Below are 24,330 nucleotides of genomic sequence, written 5' to 3'. Positions count from 1 at the left end.
TGTCGTCATAGAGTTAGAGTGACTTTAACTTTTGTGACATGGCTAAAAGTGGCATTACTCCAGTGCCGCCACAGGATTTTGGGTGTTTCCTCACGCAGGTTCGGTGAGCTCAGAGAATGAAGGCCAAGTGGCGTCACTTTTGTTGCATGTGGAAACCAGGCTTAATTGAGTCAGCGTTTGTAGTCCAGTAAGTATTATGTTGTAACTTCTCTGGCTTTACATTTCATTGTAATGCATAACATCTGTGATTGGATGTATATCATTGGTGATGGTACTTGATGTATGTGGTGGTGTTATGTTTGATTATGTATATACCGTGATCTGGAGGTTTTACTTTAACTTTCACTTTATGCTATAAAGTATTGATTCGTAATGGACATACTCATAGATAAAGTACCTGTTTTTGTGGTATTGTTTTTCGTTCGACGATTGTATATTTGCAATGTAGGAATTGAGTGAAAATGGTGGCGAACACCTGAGTTGTTATTGTGTTCCCTCAGTGGAATGAGTATTGTAAAATATGGCAAACTTAATACTATTGTTTACTTGCCATATTATGTTCACTGTGATACACTTGGAAGCTTCTAATAATGATCCTTGTTCATCTTCATGTTCCTGCTTGGGTCGGTTTATTGACTGTAGTAGGAAAAAGTTGCAACACATACCAACCGATTTGCCAACCTGGACAGAAGAACTGTGAGTAATATATTAATATCTTATGACACTAATTGATAGATGTTGAGTAACTGTAATGAATCCAGAGTACCTAAGTTACTCCATCAAATGGCAGGTCACTTGTTGAAGTGGAAAGTTGTATATGCGAAAAAAATTAAATTTTTAGTTCTTTTGTGGTGAAGAGGTCACGTTCTTGCATATGATCGGTATGCTTAAATATGATGTATGTTAAAATTGGGGTGAAGTTCTCAAGTTGTAAATGTTTCACTTATCTGGCTGGAGCCATGTATATTTCCGTGGCAAATTTCAGTCTTTCATGTGGATAATTAAATCATTCTGGGGTCAGGAAGGTTACACACCTTTGCCTTTAAGTGACATAATGATTGCCAGTTATATGCATCTTTACAATACCAAATATTTTTGTTTGAGCTTATGTTGCACCACACCTATTTTTGTAAAGGAAAAAACAGTTTAAAATTTATAAACTTCACGTTTGACTGGATGCAGTGAGAACATCTCAACTAAAATGTTTATATGTATGACGTATCAGATGACACATTTTTCTGCCACAACACCTATTAGCATAAAACTTCCTATTCATTATGCTTAAATTGTAACATTGTTATCATAATAAGTGAATTAAAATTTCTGTACAACTGATCTGTCTGCATTGGGAACAAGAAATTTGGGGAACATTCCAGTAAAACATAATAAATATCAGTGAAGGCTGTGTGTTATTGTCAGCAAGCACAGTGGGACCTATTCAAGAATGTAGGTTAGTATTCACAAAGTTCCTCAAAGTGAGATTTGAACAAAATCCATGTAAGTATTGAACCTACTGATACCATCCATTTCCTTTGACCGATAACAGTAAAATGATGGACATGAAATACTTATCAAAATCTGATACACATAGACTACGTGCCATGTAACATTATTATGGTTATGATCATGAGGTCACAGTATAATTTTTACTTATTTATTTATTTATGTTTTACATTTTCTACTTCGTATCTAAAAATTCGTCTATTGAGTAGAAGGAGTTGTCATTCAGAAATTCTTTTAATATCTGTCAGACTTTTAATGATATTTTGCAGATTTCCAAAGATATCTCTGGCAGTATAATTCACCCCTTTCTGTACCAAAGTCAGATTTAACCCAGAATAGTGATCATCATCCCTTCTTCTAGTGTTGTAGCTGTGTACCACTTAATTTTGCATCCTTTTGATTTATTTTGCCTTTTGGCAGTTCTGGCCTCTGAAGTTCAATTTTTAGTAGTGACATATTTCATAGCCTAAGTATATGGATTCAGTGAATCTGTTTGTAATTTTGAATAGAATGTTAACATGTTGAAGGGAGAGACAATTGTATTGCTAAATCCAAGGTACCAGATACAGACAAACAAAAAATACAAGTATGCCATTGTAGGTTAATGATTTAAAAGAATTTGTCACAATGTAACTTTTCTCATTAATGTTGGGGATTTGATAAATGCAGATCAGAACATGACCAAAGCTATAACATTCTGGTAGTATATTGTCTCTAAGAATATGATCTGCCACTTGCTGAACCAGCTGCTACTGCTGTAATGAGTCCTTCTGTTTTCTTACAGGCACTTAGATTTTTTTGTGTGTGCTGGTAATGGCTATACTTAATTGAAACCTTTACATTTGCTTGACAGCTGTCATCTACGTCTTATAGTCAGCAGCTTACGTAAATGTTGCGAACCAGATGAGTGATGATCTGGCAACAAGGTTCTGACAAAGTCACATCGTACAATTGTAACTTCAGTACTGTCACATTGATGTTGATGAATTCAACAATCTCAGTGTAACCACCACACTAGATGTGGTGCCTGCTCTCCCTAATTATAATACCAATACTGACACCTGGCCAAATTCATGACAACTTGAAAAACATATAGGCTATACAAAGTACCGCTTCAGCCAAACTTCCTCACACGGGGTACTAGCTGCAAGACTAAGCACAAATCTTTGGCAGGTTTGTTATGCTTGGTACAAGCAATATTAAAGGAAGGGGGAGATGACAGTATTATTGAAATCCAAAGTGGATCTTATAAGGTAGGCTACCATATCTAACAATACTCAGCTCCAGGGATAGTGGGAGGACGATAATGTGGAATCATCTCATAAAACACCAGTATTTTGACAGCAATGTGCCACTAGTGGCACCAGTGGTGAATCTGTTTATAACAACAACTTTGTATGTGCTGCTTTTAATAAAAATCAATTTTTTGCAGGAATTTGAATAAAAACTACTTAACTGAAATACCAGCTGTGGATGCTCAGTTGAATCTCACAACTCTGAGCCTGTAAGTACAATTATTTTAGCAAGTGCATTGTTTGAAGTAGCTTTGCTTTTCTCAAGAGTAGGTAGATACAAGTTGCTCATAATGCATTTAGTGAAATGTAACAGTGTGCTGAATAAATCGTTGTGACAAAACTTACTAAAAAGCAAGTGTTGTGAATATTACATTACATCACATAAACTATTCCCAGGGTGCTTTCGGGATGCGGAAAGATATTGAGAGTGTACATTTTATCCTTGAGTCCAGCATGAAATAACATTTAGAGAGCTTGTATTGTGAAAAAAATTCCAATATTTATTTACATTACAAGCAGTTTTTAAGTGTTTCTGAAGAGATGCTCATTGAGAATACGAGTTACTGAACTGAAAGTCTTTTAGACATGGTTTACCTATATTTAACTGACAGAATGACAGTTATTGCACTACATTACTCTTTTCAGTTGTCATGACAACTGAAACCGTTAGTACAGTACAGTAATTGTGATCTTTTTGGCTGGATGAACATATTAAACTATGCCACACTGTCCACAGTACATTTAATGGCATAATCCGTATCACTTCAGCCTGGGGGGTTACCTTCACAGTCTCAGATGTTAATGAATTTAGCATATGTTAAAATTCAGGAGTAAGTAAGAAACACACTTTTTTTTCCTCTCCAAAAAAAAAAAAATCCTGCCCCAAGATAAAAGCCTCCAAAGATGACACTGTGTACACCATTTTGAAGATGTGAATTTTGGAAAAAAATGTTAAAATGCTGTATCTCTGTAACAGTTCTAGATATTTTGTTAGAGTTTTCTTTATTTGAAAGATAACTGCTTTGTGATTACAATGGTGTCCTCCATTTGGAAAAATCTGTTAAAGTTCTTTTACTGCTTAGTTTTGAATTTTTTTTTTTATAATTTACAGATTTTTTTTTCTTCAAAAATGCCAATCCAGAAAAGTTAGGTTTTTCCTGTTGCTTAGTACCATGTAGTTCTATATTCTCTGTAAAGGAGAGTTTCCACTTTTAAGTTGGACAGGTTTTATTTTAGAAAATATCTTTTTATTTTTTTATTTCTTATCACTTTCTTTGTTGCAGTTATTTCTTTTCAGTTTCATTGGTGCAGATATTTCTTACACTTTGTTGTAGTTTCTTGTCAGTTTCTTTGTCATGGTTGTTCATTGTAGGTTTCTGTATTGTAGTTGTTCAGTGCTAATTTGTTTACTGAAGAGGCTTCTAAGAAATCTGAGACCATCCAGTGAGTTCTGTGTTTTCGTGAGGTATTTGCATATTCATAAAAGAGTGATACAGAAGACAAACAAAAATAGATGTTGTTTAAGTTGGTAATAAGTGTTCTCATTTGAAGACTGTGTTTCAAAGTGAAGATGTTTCCAGTGATGACTTTTTATGTTCTAAATGTTTTGGCAGAATAACAACAACGATAGTATCTAAGCAAGGTGAAGCCTCCTGCGGTACGGATGATGTAGATTTTGCATCAATAGAGTAAGAATAAAATACCCTGAATCAGTCAACTACAGAGGTAGGTGTTAGTCGTGTTAAAAAACTGTGGTCAGTGAAGTTGAATCATAAGCTCTGTGCATCAAGAAAGCACAGAAAAATTACTAAAGCTATAGTTGATTACACTACAGCAAAACTGACCACACTCTTCAAAGTAGGAATTCAGTCTTCAGAAGAAAATGTACCAGAGCACTCTTGGACCTCTTGCCAGGAATTTTTCACAAATATCAATTCAGCTATTGAATATTGTGCATCCGACAGTGAAAAGGTGCAAGTTTTAACTATTATGCCACGTCCCATCAGTATCAAAGTACATGGTAGACAAATCAAGAAATGTGACGTCTGTAAAAGGAGTCTTTGGAAGACCAGATCCCTATTATGGTCATCCTGTAGAAGCAGCTTGAGTTCAAATAGTGCAGTTATTTTATTTGGAAGATAATTGAGATTGTTCTCGCAGAGTGCTAACAAAAGAGACACTATAACTGTAACAGTTGAAGGTCGAAAAGTTGTCAAAGTGAAGAGGTACATTACTCGCAGTGTTAAAGAAACTTTTGCAGTTTATGAGAGCAACTATACAACGTCGCAAATTGGAAGATCAAAATTTTATGCACTACGACGTAAGTGGGTGGTTCCACATCCACCTAGAGATGGCTGTTTACGTGTGTACTGCGCGAATTTTGAACTTTGTGTGGTAACTTTGAAGAACTTACTGGGTGACATAGGACAACGTGGTTGAGCGTGTGAAGTCATTAGTAGTCTGTGTCGTAAAGCAAGAGACTTGTTTGTGTCAAGAATGTGGTAACTGCCCTGGAAAGGGAGGACTGTCTTTACAGACACTTGGCCTGGAAGACGTAGCAGATAACTCTGCAGAAATTTTATATATGACATGGGAAGAAAATACTCTAATTAAGAAAACTGTTGCTTTTGACAGTTCCATTGATGAACTTGGTGAATGGTCAGTGAAAGCAGTAGCACACCAGCATATGAAGAAATTGCAACAACACATTGCAGAGGTGAAAGGGTTTGTACAGGCCGAAGAACTACATTTAGTGCTTCACTGTGATTTTGCTGAAAACTGGTCTGTAATTCTCCCACAAGAAGTGCAAGGGTATCATTGGAGTATTGACCAGGTTTCAATTTTTACAGGAGTGACATATTTTCAAACCAAGATCACAAGTGTTGCAGTTATAAGTGATCACACGGGACATAACTCAGCACATACTGTGCTACCAATGCGCAAAATTCAAATGCAAACAGGGGCAGAGAAGATTATTATTATTTCTGATCATGCTCCTAGTCATTTTAAAAATCGTTACCAGCTGTTTCAATTGAGTGAGTCACTTTTGCCAACTGTTTGGGTATACAGTGCTACTGGTTACGAGAAGGGGCCTTGTGATGGTGTAGGAGGCCTGCTGAAGCACCATGCTACAAAATGTAATCTATCCAGATCAAATATAGCTGTGATTAAGAATGCTGAGGCTTTTACAAGAGTCGTGAAATCTTACACATCCAGAGCCCTCATTCTTTTGTCCAAACAGGAAATCGAAAAATTCCGTGTGCAGAAAAAAGGAGAATGGTCCAAACAAACTACTCCTGTGAAAGAAATTCAGAAGACACATTTTTGGACTCAAGTGATGGGCAAACTCATATTGCACTCACTTTAAAGGGCAAGAAAGAAGAAATTTCATTCGTTCGGCCAACGCCTCAGAAACAGCAGAATAATATTCAGATTCACAACCTGAGAAGGGGGATATTTGTGGTGTGTGTATATGACTGTGTCTGGTGGATTGCAGAGATTATAGACACCAGTTATGATTTAAACAGAATTGTAGTGAACTTTATGCTACCGCATGGATCAGCTGCTGGATGAAGGACAGCAACATCACCATCAATGCTCACTTCCTGTTCATAATGTTTTGAAGATTGTAAGTGCTCCAGTTCCTATTGGTACAGCAGGAAGGCATCAGTATATCAAAGGAAGATACTGAAGCAGTGGAACACGTATTTAGTTCACTGACTGGCTAATTTCAGTACAAAACAGAGTGCACAGAAGTTGTATAAATTGAAAGTCTTTGCAGCTTTCACATACGTTTTGGACCCATTTAAAATGCTTGAAAAATCTTTCTTTCAAAACTAAAATTATGTTAAATAAGGCTAGGTTTTTATTTTTATGAGCCTGTTATGTGACAAGTGGTAATGAAAGAGCTTTTACATGTGGCAAAAATTTCAATTGTTTATAAAACCTGTTCAACCTAAAAGTGGAAGCTCTCTTTTTTAGGGAATGTAGAACTCTATGGTACTAATCAACAGAAAAAAAAAAATCAAAATTTTATGGATTGGCATTTTTGAAAAAAAAAATTCTTAAATTGTAAAATTAAGTTCAGAACACTATAGTACAAGGTGTACAACTTTGCTTCCGCCATTTGCTCATAGATGGCAAAAGCAGTAAGTAGCGATCAAAAGAAACAGATCGCAGATGTCAGGCAGCTAGCTTGGACCTCGGTCAACATAACCTCATTCAAACATTAGTAGATTTGTGTCTGCCTCATAAAGTTGTTCTTGATTGAAAATGTCAGTTTATGAGCCTCATAGAGGTGGGAGAGAGAATGTTTTTGAAGATGCAGAATAGGAGACATTGCTGAGTGAATGCTCGCATCAAATTCAAGAAGAATTGGCAGGATTAGTGAGAGTGACACAGCAAGCCATTTCAAAACATCCCTAGGCAATGGGCATGATTCAGAAAGAAGGAACTTGGGTTCCGTGTGGGCTGAAACCAAGAGACGTTGAACAGCATTTGTGTGTTCGTGGCAAAAATGGAAGGGATTTCTGCATGGCAATGTGACCAGGGACGAAAAATGGGTTCATTTCGATAACCCTAAACGCAAAAAATCAGGGATATCTTGGCCATGCTTCCACGTCGACGGCCAAACCGAATATTCACGACTCTAAGATCATGCTCTGCATTTGGTGGGACCAGCTCAGCATCGTGTGCTATGAGGTGTTAAAACCAAGTGAAACAATCACAGGTGCTTGTTATTGAATGCAATTTATGCGTTTGCGCAGAGAATTAAAACACAAACGGCTGCAATACAGCGAGAGGCACGATAAAGTGATTTTGCAGCATGACAACCCTTGACCCCACGTTTCAAAAGAGGTCAAAACGTTCTTGGAAACGTTAAAATGGGAAGTCCTAGCCCACCCGTCGTGTTCTCCAGATATTGCTCCCTCTGACTATCACCTGTTGAGATCAGTGGCCCATGGCCTGGCTGACCAACACTTCAGATCTCATGAAGAAGTCACAAATTGGATCGATTCATGGATCGCTTCAAAAGATGATCAGTTTTTTAGACGCAGGATTCGTACACTGCCCAAAAGATGGGAGGAAGTAGTGGCCAGCGATAGAAAATACTTTGAATGATACATGGGTAACCAGTTTGTTTCATTAAAGCCTCAAATGTTGGGGGGGAAAACGGTGGAAACTAAGTTGTACACCTTGTAAAAGGACTTTGACAGATAAGTCCAAATGGACGATTTCTTTGTAATCATGAAGCAATTATTTTTCAAATAAAAAAAATAACAAAATATCTAGAACTGGTCCAAAGATACAACATTTGAAAATTTTTTCCAAAATTCGCATCTTCAAAATGGTATGTGCAGTGTCATCTTTGGAGGGCTGTATCTCGGAGCAGAATTTTTTTTGAATGAAACAAAAAAATACATGTTCCTTTACTTAGTCCTTCATTTTAACATCCGAGACTATGAAGGTAAGATTTTTTCGTAGCCTGCCTGAATAGATATGGACTATGCCTAATATACTCTGAAAGATTGTCGAATACAAGTGGACATATTTATCCAATTCATTCAGTGCTGACTGAATGTTAAACCTTAAAAGTCTGTAGTCTATGTTATCTTACCACTAGTGAACTCCATCACTACTGTCAAAGCCAGCGTGTGCTGTACCCCGAAACTGTTTAGGTATGTTTTCATGAATAGTAACAGATAAAATATGTTAAAGAACTTATAATACAAACATTATTGGTTCAGCTTTACTGTGACTATAATTGATATCAAATGATACAACAAGTTTACTACTAGTAGTCACAATTTATTTGTATGTTACGTTTCATAATTTTAAACCTCTATCATCAGGTGGAGTTGTGTAGACTGATATGACATATATGTGCCATGTCATGCCTTTGGGGAACCCTTGACACTGTCTCCAATGATTATTTGCTCCTTCTTTTTCTCTCGTGTTATATCACATACACCTTCACATTTGACACAGTAATTGTGATAGCTTAAACCTCTGAAACATGTTGTGGAATTAGGTAAACTGTTACAGAACATGTCATAGGTTCATAATGAGTCTTGGCTAGTCATTGTTAGTATCATAAAAGAATTGAAAATATAGCATCATCCCTCATACTAAAACAAAACTGTAAGTATGAATGTTGCAAGATGGTCAAAACTTTTGCTTCAGGAGTAAGGCCTGCTACATGTTGCTGGCTGTTACTATGTATGAGTCGTGAATTTTCAGGCATAGGACATATCTGTTTGTGGTTTAAGTTGGTCCTAAGATTTTTTTGTCACCTGTTTTGCCCTGACCCCGTTAAACATGTGTGTATATTTATATGTCTGTGTATATTACTTATGTTTTCCTTGTATTAAGTTGCTAAATCCTATATCATTATAAAATGATACTTAGGCAAATAAATTACTAATGTTAAAAGCAGTTGCTCCTTTCACATTTTACAACAATTTGTATGTGTGAAAAAACTACCAAATTGCACTGTGATTAAGAGTCAACATTAAACTATAGGACTACTTATAACCGGCTGGGAAAGTGCAGTAAACTATAGGACTACTTATAACCGGCTGGGAAAGTGCAGTGAAACAATTGGAGGTGAAACATGTATTGAAAAAAAGAGGCAACAAATTCAAAATAGTAGGAAAAAATGTCAGTAGAGATGTCTAATACTAGCGTAACATTAAGAGTTACTAGTATTCTCTCTGTTTTGTTACAGTGTCTTTCTGATTTTTGTTTTTAAAACTATGAGACAGGATTTATGGCCAATATTTACTTTCAGTTGACACATATAAATGAACATACAATACCCTAGGTTTCTCAACTAATAGTTCATTCTTTGGCAAAGGGAGAGGGAAAGGCTGACAGTACATTTCCTAATCCATGCTAGGCATCATATGTTGTGAGCCCTATGAAGTTGGTGTCCAAGTGACCTGCCCTTCCTTTTCAATCTTCCCTTACCTGTCCCTCTTTCTTCCTTGAGGAATGAACTACTAGTTTTAAAAGCAAGGATAGTGTATGTGCTTTTACATTTGTCTAGTGGCAGTACCAGAATGTCACCTCATGAAGGTAAAAACTGGTCATCAATTCTGTCTTGTGAATTTTCATTGCGATTTATCAAGTGTATGTGTTACCTTTAAGCTACCATAGGGTGACTTTCCCAAAAATCTGCCCCTTTTCCTTCACCCCTCTCCCTTCAACCCTTCTGCTTGAAGGAGCCGGCATTGGCTCCGAAAGCTTGCCAATTACAAATTTCTTTTATGTGTGTGTTCTGCTGCCATATATGTTTTTAGATGGATCTCTTGCTATTCAGAGGCAAGAGTGTTAAAAAACTTCATTAGTCATTAACATACGAACATTGAGGGGTATATTTTCATCTATCTGTTCAACAAATGCAGTGTTTGATTGAGGGTTATGTGGCTTGCAAATTGCTCCTTACGCTGTTATGTACTTAACCCAGATTTGTGACTGTTCACAGGGCTCACAATCAAATTAGAAAAATTGATGCAAATGCACTTCACAATCTTCCTACCCTTAAGTCATTGGATGTAAGTTATAATAATATAAGAGAAGTTACATTGGAAAGCTTTCCGGACAACTCATCAATTGAAATTATGTAAGTATTGAAATATATGCTTGTATTTAGTCAAAATTCTAGAATCTCTCATTGTGTGTGTGTGTGGGGGGGGGGGGGGGGGGGGCGCATGCGCGTGAGTTTTCATTATTGTTAGTTGTAGCTGAAGTTTTATAATTCAATGAATTGTATTTTATCAACACTCGTACAGGTGCTAAAGGCCTTGTTGTCATGCACCCAGACCACCATATCATCTTCTTTTATTGGTATGACTGCAGAACTGGTTACCGCCCTACCCCCTCCCCCTCTGCCCCCGTTGTTATGTCTCAAGAATAAATTATGTGAGATTATTTTCTTAGTTTAACTTCATCAGACATTGCACTTGATTAAAACTACTTGTTTTTTTATGATTATCATGTGATGCTACAGCGTTATCACATCAGGTGGGTCTTGTTTAAGGCTTTGACAATAGGGAGAGGGTCATCAACACAGGTAAAGTGCTTTTTTATTTACTGCAGCAAGAGGCAATTAAATGGACTGTCAGCAGTACCTGATAATGAATTAAATGGATAAACCACACTAAACTAAAAGTGAATGTTGAACAGTTTACATGTAATGTTTGAGAGCTCCAGTTGGAAGAATTCAAGTCAGAGGCAAGAAGTTGCTCTGTAGGGCTCTTCCACCTGTCAAAAAATCAAAAAGGATATACTTTGATAATGATGAAATTTTTTATCATCAGCTGAGTGAAAATATCGAAATGGTACCTCATCTGCGAATTTGAGCAAGTGACATTCACAGAATGCAGTTTATTTGTTTAAAATAATTTTATTTACACTATATTTGTATAATTGTGTGTTGTCATTCATTATGTAAAAAAGGTTTGATTAGCGTATTTAGATTTGTACACACTTCCAAATCTGTGTTTAGAATAATCTTACGGCAACAGTCAGATTATGGAAAATAGTTGCAAGTTGAATTTATTTGTGATTTGCTGTGGGTAGCAGGAGCAGTAGCCAAATCTACATCCGACAATCCTTATCTGTATTACTGATTGTAAACTGTGAAATTTTTCCTTTCCTGGCTGTGGCTGATTTCCTCATCTACTTTGTCTGTTATGATTCATCAAAGTATTAACCCCAAACTTATTATTTAGAAGAAGAAAAAATACTTTCCTTAGAATGGAAATAGTGTACCTATCAGTGTATTTAACAGGAATACCAGCCCGATAAATCTGGTGAAATAACTGAGACACATCACATGTTCACTTTTGGATTTATTTATTTAATTTTGAAATGAGGCAAAATCCTTCAGGAAAATTATTGAGGTCCTTGCTTGGATTTATTATTTTGCCAAAATTAAAGCACACAAGTGTATCGTGCATCTTATAAAAGTGGAGAAGCTTTCCCACACACTCTGTATTTAAAATAAAGGGCACAGGGTGTGATTTTGTTGCTTTCATATTCAGAAATACTCTAAAAAAATTGTCCACTGAGTAAGATAATAGATATAGTCATTAGTGTTATAACTGTTCATGATACAGGTCAAATGTAGTGAGACTGTACGCAAAAATTATACTTAAGTGAGATAGTGCTGCTCACGACTAAGAAGACATAAATTTGTAACTAGTGCTAGAACAGAATTTAGCGTATTATACTTTTTAGAGAGGCAAGTTAATTTATTGTAAGAATTTCAGTTGTATTATGTTGGCTAGAAGTGTATCGCAAATATAATAAATCGTGCTCAAGTTACTTTCAGAGCAATTCGTCTGTGAGGATGGAAGGGAGAAATAAATATGTGCAGTAGGATAACTGTCACTCACATTGTTGACTGGATGACAGACTAGATAGTTTTAGTCGTTAATTCACAGCAAACACCTGAAAGACATAATATTTTAGCCTTCTCAGGAATGTTTGCTCTTATTTATTTTGTAGAGGCATCTCACTGCAGCAAATTGTCTTCCCTTCATCTTTGCAGTGTTATGAAAAATAAGTATGTGATGATCAGCGAAATTTCTCCAAATACTAAGACAGATTTCTGAGCAAAGCATATAGCTGATTAATTACCAAATGGTGTTATTGCTTATCAACCAGCCAGTAACAACACATTCTGCATCAAATTTATTTGTAAATTTTGTAGCTTCTAGGTGTTATTGTGTTGACAACAGTATTTATAGATGGGAAATTGAAAGTACATATTAGATTTTTAGACATCAGTAAAAAATTGAATTTGCCTTTAGATCACACTTTTGAAGCATCTGTATGGAAGTAAAAATATTATACCTGTACTAAAATTGGCTATAAGATGTTACATTGGATTTTCGTTTTCAGAAAATTTTTTGTTACTACAGTCTGTGGGTGTGAATTGATCATTTTCTCAATGTTTTTATTCATTCTCATGGTTTGTCCTTTGCAAGAAGCAACAGCAGTATGTCCTGTCTTCACAGTAGCTTAAAGTACTTAGTTTTACTCAACTTGACAATAGATTAAGACCTGTATAACAGTACCAACCCCATTGTTGCTCTTTACTGTGTCACTTTGGCTCCTGATTCGTTCCAAACGGTTTACACTTCGTGTACAAATGTTGCATCTACAATACAAATGAGACTTTTTATATCTAGCTAGCTGTCAGAAAAATTAATGACGTTAAATATTATTCATGGGAAAACTGGTAAGTAATTTGGGGTAAACCAGTGCATACAATACCACCCGTCATGCAGGCCCCAACCTGCAACACATATATGATTTCAAAATCGTGACCGATACTCCTAAAAGTTTCCATGGCACCACAATTTAATCGCAAAGTATAGAATTATCCAAATTTTTAATAACAAATATTGAAACTATTGGGACAACCGAGGGAAAACAACTGCAAAATCACATTAGTAGTACAGTGCACAAAACATCACAACAACAGAAACAATAAATAGCAAAAAATCGTGAAAACTAACAGAAAGGGGTATCGACACCCTAAGTTCTGCCCCTGTAGCTCACGTTGAGAGACCAATACCAATAAAAAAATTGCATTCCACACCTATGTTGGCTAGAAGTGTATCGCAAATATAATAAATCGTGCTCAAGTTACTTTCAGAGCAATTCGTCTGTGAGGATCACTCAATCCAACATAATTACCAACAACTATCAAACAACCCAAAAAATTAAAAAGGAACATGCATTAATACCAATTTCAAACATACATATACTGGTTCCTGGTCGGAGGTGCAGCAACTTTGGTCATTGTCATACCTCCTCTAGAAACATAACACTTCACATAATTAGTAATTAAACCAAATAACAGTAGGAATTTTATCATATTCAACATGTTGTCCCTCATTGTGATATGCAGCAACCTACCCCTGAACTTCATTGTCACACCCACAACTAACAAAAGATGAAACATACTATTAAATCCACTAGTATAAGCAACACACCACACTATTAATTCCAAACCCAAAATCGAATCTATTGCCCATAGCTGCCAATATCAAAATAACTCACTAACAAACTGTCAGAAATACTTCCAATAATATTATCACAGACAGCACTCAAGAAATCAAATTTCACAAACAATTTAGAAATATAGACATCCCCACTAGAGTGCACCATCACACACTCCGATATGCCCTTTGCAGACCTGTTACATTTCAAATATGTTGCACCACCATGACATCACACAGCAGAACACAGTTATGTCATGGGTCGAAGCAGGTGAGTGGTATCAGATGCTTGAGTTGACCCATAATTTGTATTCAAGAGTATCAGGACTTTAATGAGGAAAGGTGTTAATTTTCATTTTGAAAATAATTAATGTAATATTTAATTTAACTAAGATTTTTCTGTCATAGAAAAATAAGAAAAAAAGTCAGTGAAAACTTTTGAACCTACATTCCTCCTTTTGTTCTGTCTTATCTCTCTCTTGTACTCTGCAAAATAATTTGTTGCTTCTAACTTAAATTTTTATTTTCCTGTTTTGCACAAACTTCACTAAACATTGCTTGTGAGTGAAATACCTGGATAACAAAATGCTTTTGGTAGTTTTCTCTGGTTTTGTGTGTGTGTGTGTGTGTGTGTGTGTGTGTATACACCAGAGCATAAGGAGACAATGATAATGTTTCACTTTTCAGAAATCTTAGTAGCAACAAAATATCTGATATTGAGGAAGGGACATTTGAGAAGCTCTCAGCCTTGCACGAATTGAAGATCAACAGGAACCATTTGACAGGATCAGTTAAGGAGCTATTCAAAAACTTGGTCAACTTAAAAGTATTGTAAGTGTACCTTAATTAAAATTTCATTTGTTTATTATGAGGTAGAAATTATATGTTTTTTTGCTCATCTGCAAACTGAAAACTACGGATAATTTGATTTATTGTTGCTGTACAGAGTGAATCATCTAAACCTATTAACTTTTATTAAGACTAAGTTAATCATTTCTTCAACAACCTGATTAATAGATGTGTGCTGTAGAACACTTTGTTCGGATAATTCTAACAATTAGACATTTCTTTCAAGGCAGCATACTGATTCGTATAATTTCAATATGAGAGATGTGTCTCGCAAACATTCCTATAGATATTCTTTCTTTTTTCCCCCTAGTAATACACACAAGTTTCTTTCAGAATCTAAAAATTCCACCTTTCATCATTATTCACAGAAAGAAGTAAATAACTTTTTTTAGAAAATGTTTGCAAGGAGAGAAAATGAAAGGTTGGATCATCATCTTGGGGAAAGCTTTATGTTTCTCATAGACTGCTCTAACCCTATTGATGCAACTCAACATGAGTACATATTTAGTCTTAATAGTACATTTGTGAACACCTATTTCAGTATTTTTTATTAAGTGGCACTGTATGCCAAAGAGTGGAATTCAGCTAAAGAATTGAAAACTGTAGTGGAATGTCTCAGATTCTAGGGTATAGCATGAATCATTGAGAGCTCAGATGATATTTGAGTAATTTAAAAGGTGAATATAACGGAATACTTTATTTCCTCACATTTTGATGGTTGTCTCCCGTGGTTTTCCACTAGATAGCAGTGGCCAAGAAATTTGCATCCAAGATTGTCACAAAATTCAAACACTGAAACATCCAGGATGGAATGTAACAATATTATGAAAAGGAATGTTGCTACTCACCATATAGCGGAGGTGCACATAGGCACAACAAAAAGACTGTCACAAATGAAGCTTTTGGCCATTAAGGCCTCCGTCAACAACAGACTGCGCGCGCACGTGTAAATGCAACTCGCAAGCACGCATGTAGTTGCAGGCAACTGAAACCACACAGAATTGCTTTAGAGTCTGTATTAGACCTTCTGCTTGGCTCCAAGCCAGGGGGCAGTGAGCACTCATTGAGTGATGCTTTTCACTCCACATGCTTCATCAGGACCTGAAAATGACACAGCTCCAGGTAGCAGATGTCATTCAGGCTGACATGAGCCATGATTTGATCTGGCTTTACCCGGTATGCTCAGTAGGTGCCAGCAGAGTCCCCTCCACATGTAGAATGAGACCCCCCTCCCCAACCCCCTTGCAGACATACTAAGTAGACGCTTGCCTTCTACCTTCTGACCTGTTTTCCTGCTTACTATTTCCCTGAGAGGTTCATCACCCATCTAATTTAGGAGCTCCCAATAACCAGCAAAGCCACCTACTATTATGGTTGGCTAGACTGTTCAGGGAGATTAAGCACATCTCCCAGCAGATGTAGCATCCTGTGCTGACTTTGATCTTCTCTTAACTATGGTAACAATGGACAAAACCTCAAATCGGTTTTGAAGGCATAAGGGGGCATATATGTGGCCAGTACCCGCTTCCACTTTCTGCCGAGGCATTCGTGATCCCATAGTCCTTTATTATTCGCCCCAAGGTGAGTTTGAACTGCCCAGATCAGACACTTTAGGAGGCTCAGTGATAACACGGTCTCAGATGATGCTAGAGTCAGCTGCAGGTGCTCCCAATACCATCATGCCCAGGGCAGCATCCTGAAGTCTTCTGACCAGGGCCATTGAAACCCCAACTGTTTACAGTCAATGATTAATTTCTGCAGCACCCATACAGGTGCAGTCCCTGTTTGCTTTTACCTTTGTGCACGTATGCTGCATGAAATGTAATTGTAAGCCAAGGAACCACTACAGTCAGTTGAAGCAGCCAGGAATGGCACATGGTCCATATTCCTCGTTATAAACTATAGGTTCTCTTTCCCCAGTAAGATTAGTCTTTTAATGTTTTATCACTTTTACTACAACTCTCTCGTAAAATTTTAGTATCAGAGCCAAAGGCTAGCTTTTGTGTGAGTAAATGTGTTGTAGTCTCAATAGCAACCACCACCGGCATATACACACTCTCTCTCTCTCTCTCTCTCTCTCTCTCTCTCTCTCTCTCTCTCTCTCTCTCTCTCTACACACACACACACACACACACACACACACACACACACTCAAGAACTAGTTCATTTTTGACATATGCAGTATTTTTCACTGAGATATATAATAAACTGAGTGTCAATTCTTTTATTTGGACAAACTTCCAAAACTACTACTTCTGTTTTTGTTACTTGCAAATTCAAATTTATGTATATGGCTTCTTGTCATATTGTGTCTTTGGGAAATTGGCATCCTCATAATTGTGACTTTGGATTTGTAAACATTCTCTTATTGCAGTTAATGAACTAAAAATTCACTTATAGCTCTAGACAAATCTGTTTTACTGACATGTAGATTGTCATTGTCAATGATAAGAATTTCAATAAAACAACGCGCTACAATAAAGACACTTTCAGTTCAAATACCATACAATACCAAATACATTCTGATTTCTTGTTTTTATTTCAGGGAATTAAACAGAAACAACATAACTGAAATTGAAGGACTTTCGTTTGAAGGATCAAATAAATTAAGTGTGCTAAAACTCAGAAGAAATTTCATCAGCATGCTGGGGGATGGCGCGTTTTTCAAATTGGAAAATTTGCATACACTGTAAGTATTTAAAATGTGGTTATGATCTGAAATATTCACTTTTAACAACTCCACTGAGAACTGCCATAGCTAATATTTAATAGAAAGGCCATAGCTTCAGTACCCAATGTATAGGGAAAAGAACTTCCACCATGTAGCTGCTAGATATGTTTAGTTTACAGATCACTTTCAAAGTATTATAGCCTCAGTGTCAATGAAAAAAATTATTTTATGTTTGTTCAAGGATCATACCTACAAGAACTCAAAGCAAGTTCTATTGATAATAGCACAAAATATATGTAAAAATGGGAGCGGAGAAGGGAGGACTGTTGGCCAGTTCCAAAATCATCTGAACATCAAATGACATCACAGTCATGACATCTTCACAAAGACTGTGGGTCCAAAGAAAAGGAGAAAACACCCACATCAGTGAAATTAGATAAATGTGTGGCCAGTGTGTTCCAGATGTATCAGAACAGCCATATAATAATGTTTTGAAATAGTGTACCATCCAGTTAACCAACTTTTGTGCCATGAAGACTTCTCATCATTTGATTGAGATTCACTGAAACGTTGTGTTGTAGAATACTACAACTACTTGCTGGGCCTATGATATAGGGAATCTTCTGAATATGTGCACAGAATTGTTTAGGACTGGTATTAGCACAATTACTTTTAGGTCACATGATCTATGAGGTTGTCAAAATGCACTTAAACTATATCTGCATCTACATAGGTACTATACAAGCCTCCCTACAGTGCATAGCACTTGTAGTGTTGTCCCATAGTAGCAATGCCCCTTCGGTGTGTGCTGACAGCATAGAGCTGAAGTTGCTGAGGCAATGGGCAGCCAGTAGCCAGCCCACTGGCAGGTCGTCTAAAATGCTAATTCGAGGCACAGTAAGTGGCACGTGCACTGTCCCGTCATGAATCTGCAGCTCAGGGCAGGGTGCCATTGCAGATGCTGAAATCCACCTCCCCACAGAGTTCATACTGCCAGGCCTGTGGCTGAAAACGATCAGTATTTGTACAGGTCCAGTGCCCACTTGTTTTGCTGATGCAACGCTTCCAATCACATTCACCAAATGGAGGTGGCAGCCATAAGGTGTGGTAAGTGGCCTGCTGTCACCTTTCTGCTATGTTGTCGATACTGCAAGTGCTGGCCCCTGGCTCACAATGTGGTGGCACTACATTAAGCAGGGGAGTTTCTTCTGACCGAGAAATCACTGAAGGGGTTACACAAGGCCCTGTCTTAGGTCCACTATTGATTCTCATTTATATGTAAATGATCTTCTGTTTAGTATATAGCAAGCAGAATTAGTTCTTTTTGCAGGTAACACTAGTATTGAAATGTATCCATACCTACATAAAGCCACAGAAGAAACAGTAAATAATGTTCTTAAAAGTATTATTGAGTGGTTTTCAGCAAATAGTCTCACTCTCAATTTAAATAGGAACACTATATTCAGTTCTGCACATCAAAAGGTGATATGTCAAACACATGGTAAGAAAACACTAAGGTGGAAACTCAAAAATTTTAAGTGTCATATCAATGACAAATTAAACTGGGGAAAAAAAAACAATATTTTGGGACTCCTGAAACAACTTAGTTCAGTGCAAATCGTGAGATTAGACAAACCAGTAAGTTGACATATTTTCATTCAACATTGTCTTATGGAATAATGTTCTGAAGTAACTCAACCTTTGATAAAAGTCTTCATTGTGTAAGTTGCCAGTATTTATTGTTTTCTTATAAAATAAATCCCTGAGATGAGAATTAGCAATAAACGTGGTTGATTGCTATATGGCTCTATTTGAAACTTTTGCTCGATGTAGTCATAGGGTCAAGCGTTACAAGTGTGCTTTCATGCCCATTAGGTAAGATAGCTGAAGAAGTAGCTACATAGTTTCTGATTGTTCAGTCAAATAGTCTAATCATTGGCAAGTTCAAAATTTAAAGATTAAATTACAATGAAATGTAATAATAATAAAATAAACAAAAAGAGGATAACTATCAACTTATAATTGCTAGATAACACCACAAAATTTGTGTTGGACAAATTGATAGTTTATTCATGTAATCATTAGAAAGAAAATGCAGACATGGTGGTCTTACAATAATCCAGTTAGCTAGAAATAAATTAATACAATATTAATTTGTGGTTAAACTTGCTGGTTCCCAAAAAGAATAGTCCCATATTTAACTAGGCACACATAATCACCAAACTTATCAATGTATATAGTAACCTTTATCAATCACAGTATTAATTTTTGTGAAATTATAAGTAAATTCACTTCCATTTGAACAGAAAGTAAATTACATTAAATTCTACACTGAAGAGCCAAAGAAACTGGTGCACCTGATTAATATCGTGTAAAGTCCCTGCGAGTACGCAGAAGTGTCGCAACACGACGTGGCATGGAGTCGACTAATGTCTGAAGTAGTGCTGGAGGGAATTGGCACCATGAACCCACTGTCTATAAACCCATATGAGTACAAGGAGGTGAAGATCTCTTCTGAACAGCATGTTGCGAGGCAGCCCAGATATGCTCAATAATGTTCATGTGTGGGGAGTTTGGTGGCCCATGAAAGTGTTTAAACTCAGAAGTGTGTTCCTGGAGCCACTCTGTATCAATTCTGGACCTGTGGGGTGTCGCATTGTCCTGCTGGAATTTCCCAGGCCCATCAGAATGCACGATGGGTATGAATGGATGCAGGTGATCAGACAAGATGCTTATGTATGTGTCACCTGTCAGAGTCGTGTCTAGATGTATCAGGGGTCCCATATCGCTCTTAACTGCACATGCCCTACATCATTGCAGAGCCTCCACCAGCTTTAACAGTCCCCTGCCGACATGCAGCGTCCGTGGATTCATGAGGTTGTCTCCATACCCATACATGTCCATCTGCTCTATACAATTTGAAACGAGACTCATCCAACCAGGCAACATGTTTCCAGTCATCAACAGTCCAATGTCGGTGTTCATGGACTGAGGCGAGGCGTAAAGCTTTGTGAAGTGCAGTCGTCAAGGTTACACGAGTGGGCCTGAAGCCTGTATCGATCTGTTGTTGATTGGTTCGCATGCTGACACTTGTTTATTTATTTATTGTTCCGTGGGACCAAATTAAGGAGAAGTCTCCATGGTCATGGAACGAGTCGATACATGAAATTATAACACGATATTAGAAACAGATAAAATGAAATATAAAAAAACATATTCAGGTGACAAGTCGTAAGTTTAAATGAAGAAAATCAACAACATAACACTGGAATTTGCTTAATTTTTTAGCTCTTCCAGGAGCTCCTCGACAGAATAGAAGGAGTGAGCCATGAGGAAACTCTTCAGTTTAGACTTAAGAGTTTGGGCTACTGCTAAGATTTTTGAGTTCTTGTGGTTGTTGTTGTTGTTGTTGTTGTTGTTGTGGTCTTCAGTCCTGAGACTGGTTTGATGCAGCTCTCCATGCTACTCTATCCTGTGCAAGCTTTTTCATCTCCCAGTACCTACTGCAACCTACATCCTTCTGAATCTGCTTATTGTATTCATCTCTTGGTCTCCCTCTACGATTTTTACCCTCCACGCTGCCCTCCAATACTAAATTGGTGATCCCCTGATGCCTCAGAACATGTCCTACCAACCGATCCCTTCTTCTGGTCAAGTTGTGCCACAAACTTCTCTTCTCCCCAATCCTATTCAATACTTCCTCATTAGTTATGTGATCTACCCATCTAATCTTCAGCATTCTTCTGTAGCACCACATTTCGAAAGCTTCTATTCTCTTCTTGTCCAAACTATTTATCGTCCATGTTTCACTTCCATACATGGCTACACTCCATACGAATACTTTCAGAAATGACTTCCTGACACTTAAATCTATACTCGATGTTAACAAATTTCTCTTCTTCAGAAACGCTTTCCTTGCCATTGCCAGCCTACATTTTATATCTTCTCTACTTCGACCATCATCAGTTATTTTGCTCCCCAAATAGCAAAACTCCTTTACTACTTTAAGTGCCTCATTTCCTAATCTAATTCCCTCAGCATCACCCGACTTAATTAGACTACATTCCATTACCCTTGTTTTGCTTTTGTTGATGTTCATCTTATATCCTCCTTTCAAGACACTGTCCATTCCATTCAACTGCTCTTCCAAGTCCTTTGCTGTCTCTGACAGAATTACAATGTCATCGGCGAACCTCAAAGTTTTTATTTCTTCTCCATGAATTTTAATACCTACTCCGAATTTCTCTTTTGTTTCCTTTACTGCTTGCTCAATATACAGATTGAACAACATCGGGGAGAGGCTACAACCCTGTCTCACTCCTTTCCCAACCACTGCTTCTCTTTCATGCCCCTCGACTCTTATAACTGCCATCTGGTTTCTGTACAAATTGTAAATAGCCTTTCGCTCCCTGTATTTTACCCCTGCCACCTTTAGAATTTGAAAGAGAGTATTCCAGTCAACATTGTCAAAAGCTTTCTCTAAGTCTACAAATGCTAGAAACGTAGGTTTGCCTTTCCTTAATCTTTCTTCTAAGATAAGTCGTAAGGTCAGTATTGCCTCACGTGTTCCAACATTTCTACGGAATCCAAACTGATCTTCCCCGAGGTTGGCTTCTACTAGTTTTTCCATTCGTCTGTAAAGAATTCGTGTTAGTATTTTGCAGCTGTGGCTTATTAAGCTGATAGTTCGGTAATTTTCACATCTGTCAACACCTGCTTTCTTTGGGATTGGAATTATTATATTCTTCTTGAAGTCTGAGGGTATTTCGCCTGTTTCATACATCTTGCTCACCAGATGGTAGAGTTTTGTCAGGACTGGCTCTCCCACGGCCGTCAGTAGTTCCAATGGAATATTGTCTACTCCGGGGGCCTTGTTTCGACTCAGGTCTTTCAGTGCTCTGTCAAACTCTTCATGCAGTATCATATCTCCCATTTCATCTTCATCTACATCCTCTTACATTTCCATAATATTGTCCTCAAGTACATCGCCCTTGTATAGACCCTCTATATACTCCTTCCACCTTTCTGCTTTCCCTTCTTTGCTTAGAACTGGGTTTCCATCTGAGCTCTTGATATTCATACAAGTCGTTCTCTTATCTCCAAATGTCTCTTTAATTTTCCTGTAGGCGGTATCTATCTTACCCCTAGTGAGATAGGCCTCTACATCCTTACATTTGTCCTCTAGCCATCCCTGCTTAGCCATTTTGCACTTCCTGTCGATCTCATTTTTGAGACGTTTGTATTCCTTTTTGCCTGTTTCACTTACTGCATTTTTATATTTTCTCCTTTCATCAATTAAATTCAATATTTCTTCTGTTACCCAAGGATTTCTACTAGCCCTAGTCTTTTTACCTACTTGATCCTCTGCTGCCTTCACTACTTCATCCCTCAAAGCTGCCCATTCTTCTTCTACTGTATTTATTTCCCCCATTCCTGTCAATTGCTCGCTTATGCTCTCCCTGAATCTCTGTACAACCTCTGGTTCTTTTAGTTTATCCAGGTCCCATCTCCTTAAATTCCCACCTTTTTGCAGTTTCTTCAGTTTTAATCTACAGGTCATAACCAATAGATTGTGGTCAGAGTCCACATCTGCCCCTGGAAATGTCTTACAATTTAAGACCTGGTTCCTAAATCTCTGTCTGACCATTATATAATCTATCTGATACCTTTTAGTATCTCCAGGGTTCTTCCATGTATACAACCTTCTTTCATGATTCTTAAACCAAGTGTTAGTTATGATTATGTTGTGCTCTGTGCAAAATTCGACCAGGCGGCTTCCTCTTTCATTTCTGTCCCCCAATCCATATTCACCTACTACGTTTCCTTCTCTCCCTTTTCCTACACTCGAATTCCAGTCACCCATGACTATTAAATTTTCGTCTCCCTTCACAATCTGAATAATTTCGTTTATTTCATCATACATTTCTTCAATTTCTTCGTCATCTGCAGAGCTAGTTGGCATATAAACTTGTACTACTGTAGTAGGCGTGGGCTTCGTATCTATCTTGGCCACAATAATGCGTTCACTATGCTGTTTGTAGTAGCTTACCCGCATTCCTATTTTCCTATTCATTATTAAACCTACTCCTGCATTACCCCTATTTGATTTTGTGTTTATAACCCTGTAGTCACCTGACCAGAAGTCTTGTTCCTCCTGCCACCGAACTTCACTAATTCCCACTATATCTAACTTGTTCTTGTGGTAGCTTATTGAAAATGGATGCAGCAGAATACTGCACTCCTTTCTGCACAAGAGTCAAGGAAGTGCAGTCTACATGCAGATTTGATTTCTGCCTAGTATTAACTGAGTGAAAGCTGCTAACTCTTGGGAATAGGCTAATATTGCTAACAACAAATGACATTAAAGAAAATATATACTGTGAGGGCAATGTCAGAATTCCCAGATTTTTGAATAGGGGTCGACAAGAGGTTCTCGAACTTACACCACATATAGCTAGAACAGCCCGTTTTTGAGCCAAAAATACCCTTTTTGAATCAAAAGAATTACCCTAAAAAATAATACCATACGACATAAGTGTATGAAAATATGTGAAGTAGACTACTTTTCATATTGAAGTGTCACTTATTTCAGATACTGTTCTAATGGTAAATAAAGCAACATTTAGCTTCTGAACAAGATCCTGGACATGGGCTTTCCACAACAGCTTACTATCTATCTGAACGCCTAGGAACTTGAACTGTCCCGTCTCGCTTATAATATGCTTATTCTGTCTGATCAAAATATTGGTTCTTGTTGAATTGTGAGTTTGAAACTGTAAAAACTGAGTCTTACCGTGATTTAGCATCAAATTATTTTCCACAAGCCACGAACTTATTTCATGAACTACATTATTTGTTACTGTTTCAATACTACACACAAGATCCTTCACTATCAAGCTGGTGTCATCAGCAAACAGAAATATTTTTGAATCAACTGTAATAATAGAAGGCATATCATTTATATAAATAAGAAACAGCAGTGGCCCCAGCACCGACC

General features: G+C 37.3%; 1 protein-coding gene across 1 annotated transcript in view; it reads left to right on the top strand.

The window, feature by feature from the left end:
- Positions 1 to 262: 262 nt before the first annotated feature.
- Positions 263 to 24,330, top strand: part of LOC126469725 (leucine-rich repeats and immunoglobulin-like domains protein 3) — a 74,119-nt gene continuing 50,051 nt past the window's right edge. The window contains exons 1-5 of the mRNA XM_050096916.1: positions 263 to 696; positions 2,936 to 3,007; positions 10,285 to 10,422; positions 14,501 to 14,644; positions 17,208 to 17,351. Of these exons, the coding sequence (XP_049952873.1) occupies positions 521 to 696; positions 2,936 to 3,007; positions 10,285 to 10,422; positions 14,501 to 14,644; positions 17,208 to 17,351 (674 nt within the window). The 5' untranslated portion in view covers positions 263 to 520. The remainder of the gene's footprint in view (positions 697 to 2,935; positions 3,008 to 10,284; positions 10,423 to 14,500; positions 14,645 to 17,207; positions 17,352 to 24,330) is intronic.

The sequence above is a fragment of the Schistocerca serialis genome, chromosome 3 (genome assembly GCF_023864345.2).
Source record: "Schistocerca serialis cubense isolate TAMUIC-IGC-003099 chromosome 3, iqSchSeri2.2, whole genome shotgun sequence".
Taxonomy (NCBI): domain Eukaryota; kingdom Metazoa; phylum Arthropoda; class Insecta; order Orthoptera; family Acrididae; genus Schistocerca; species Schistocerca serialis.
Note: the sequence above shows the minus strand (reverse complement) of the source record. Positions and strands in the feature narration are given on the sequence as shown.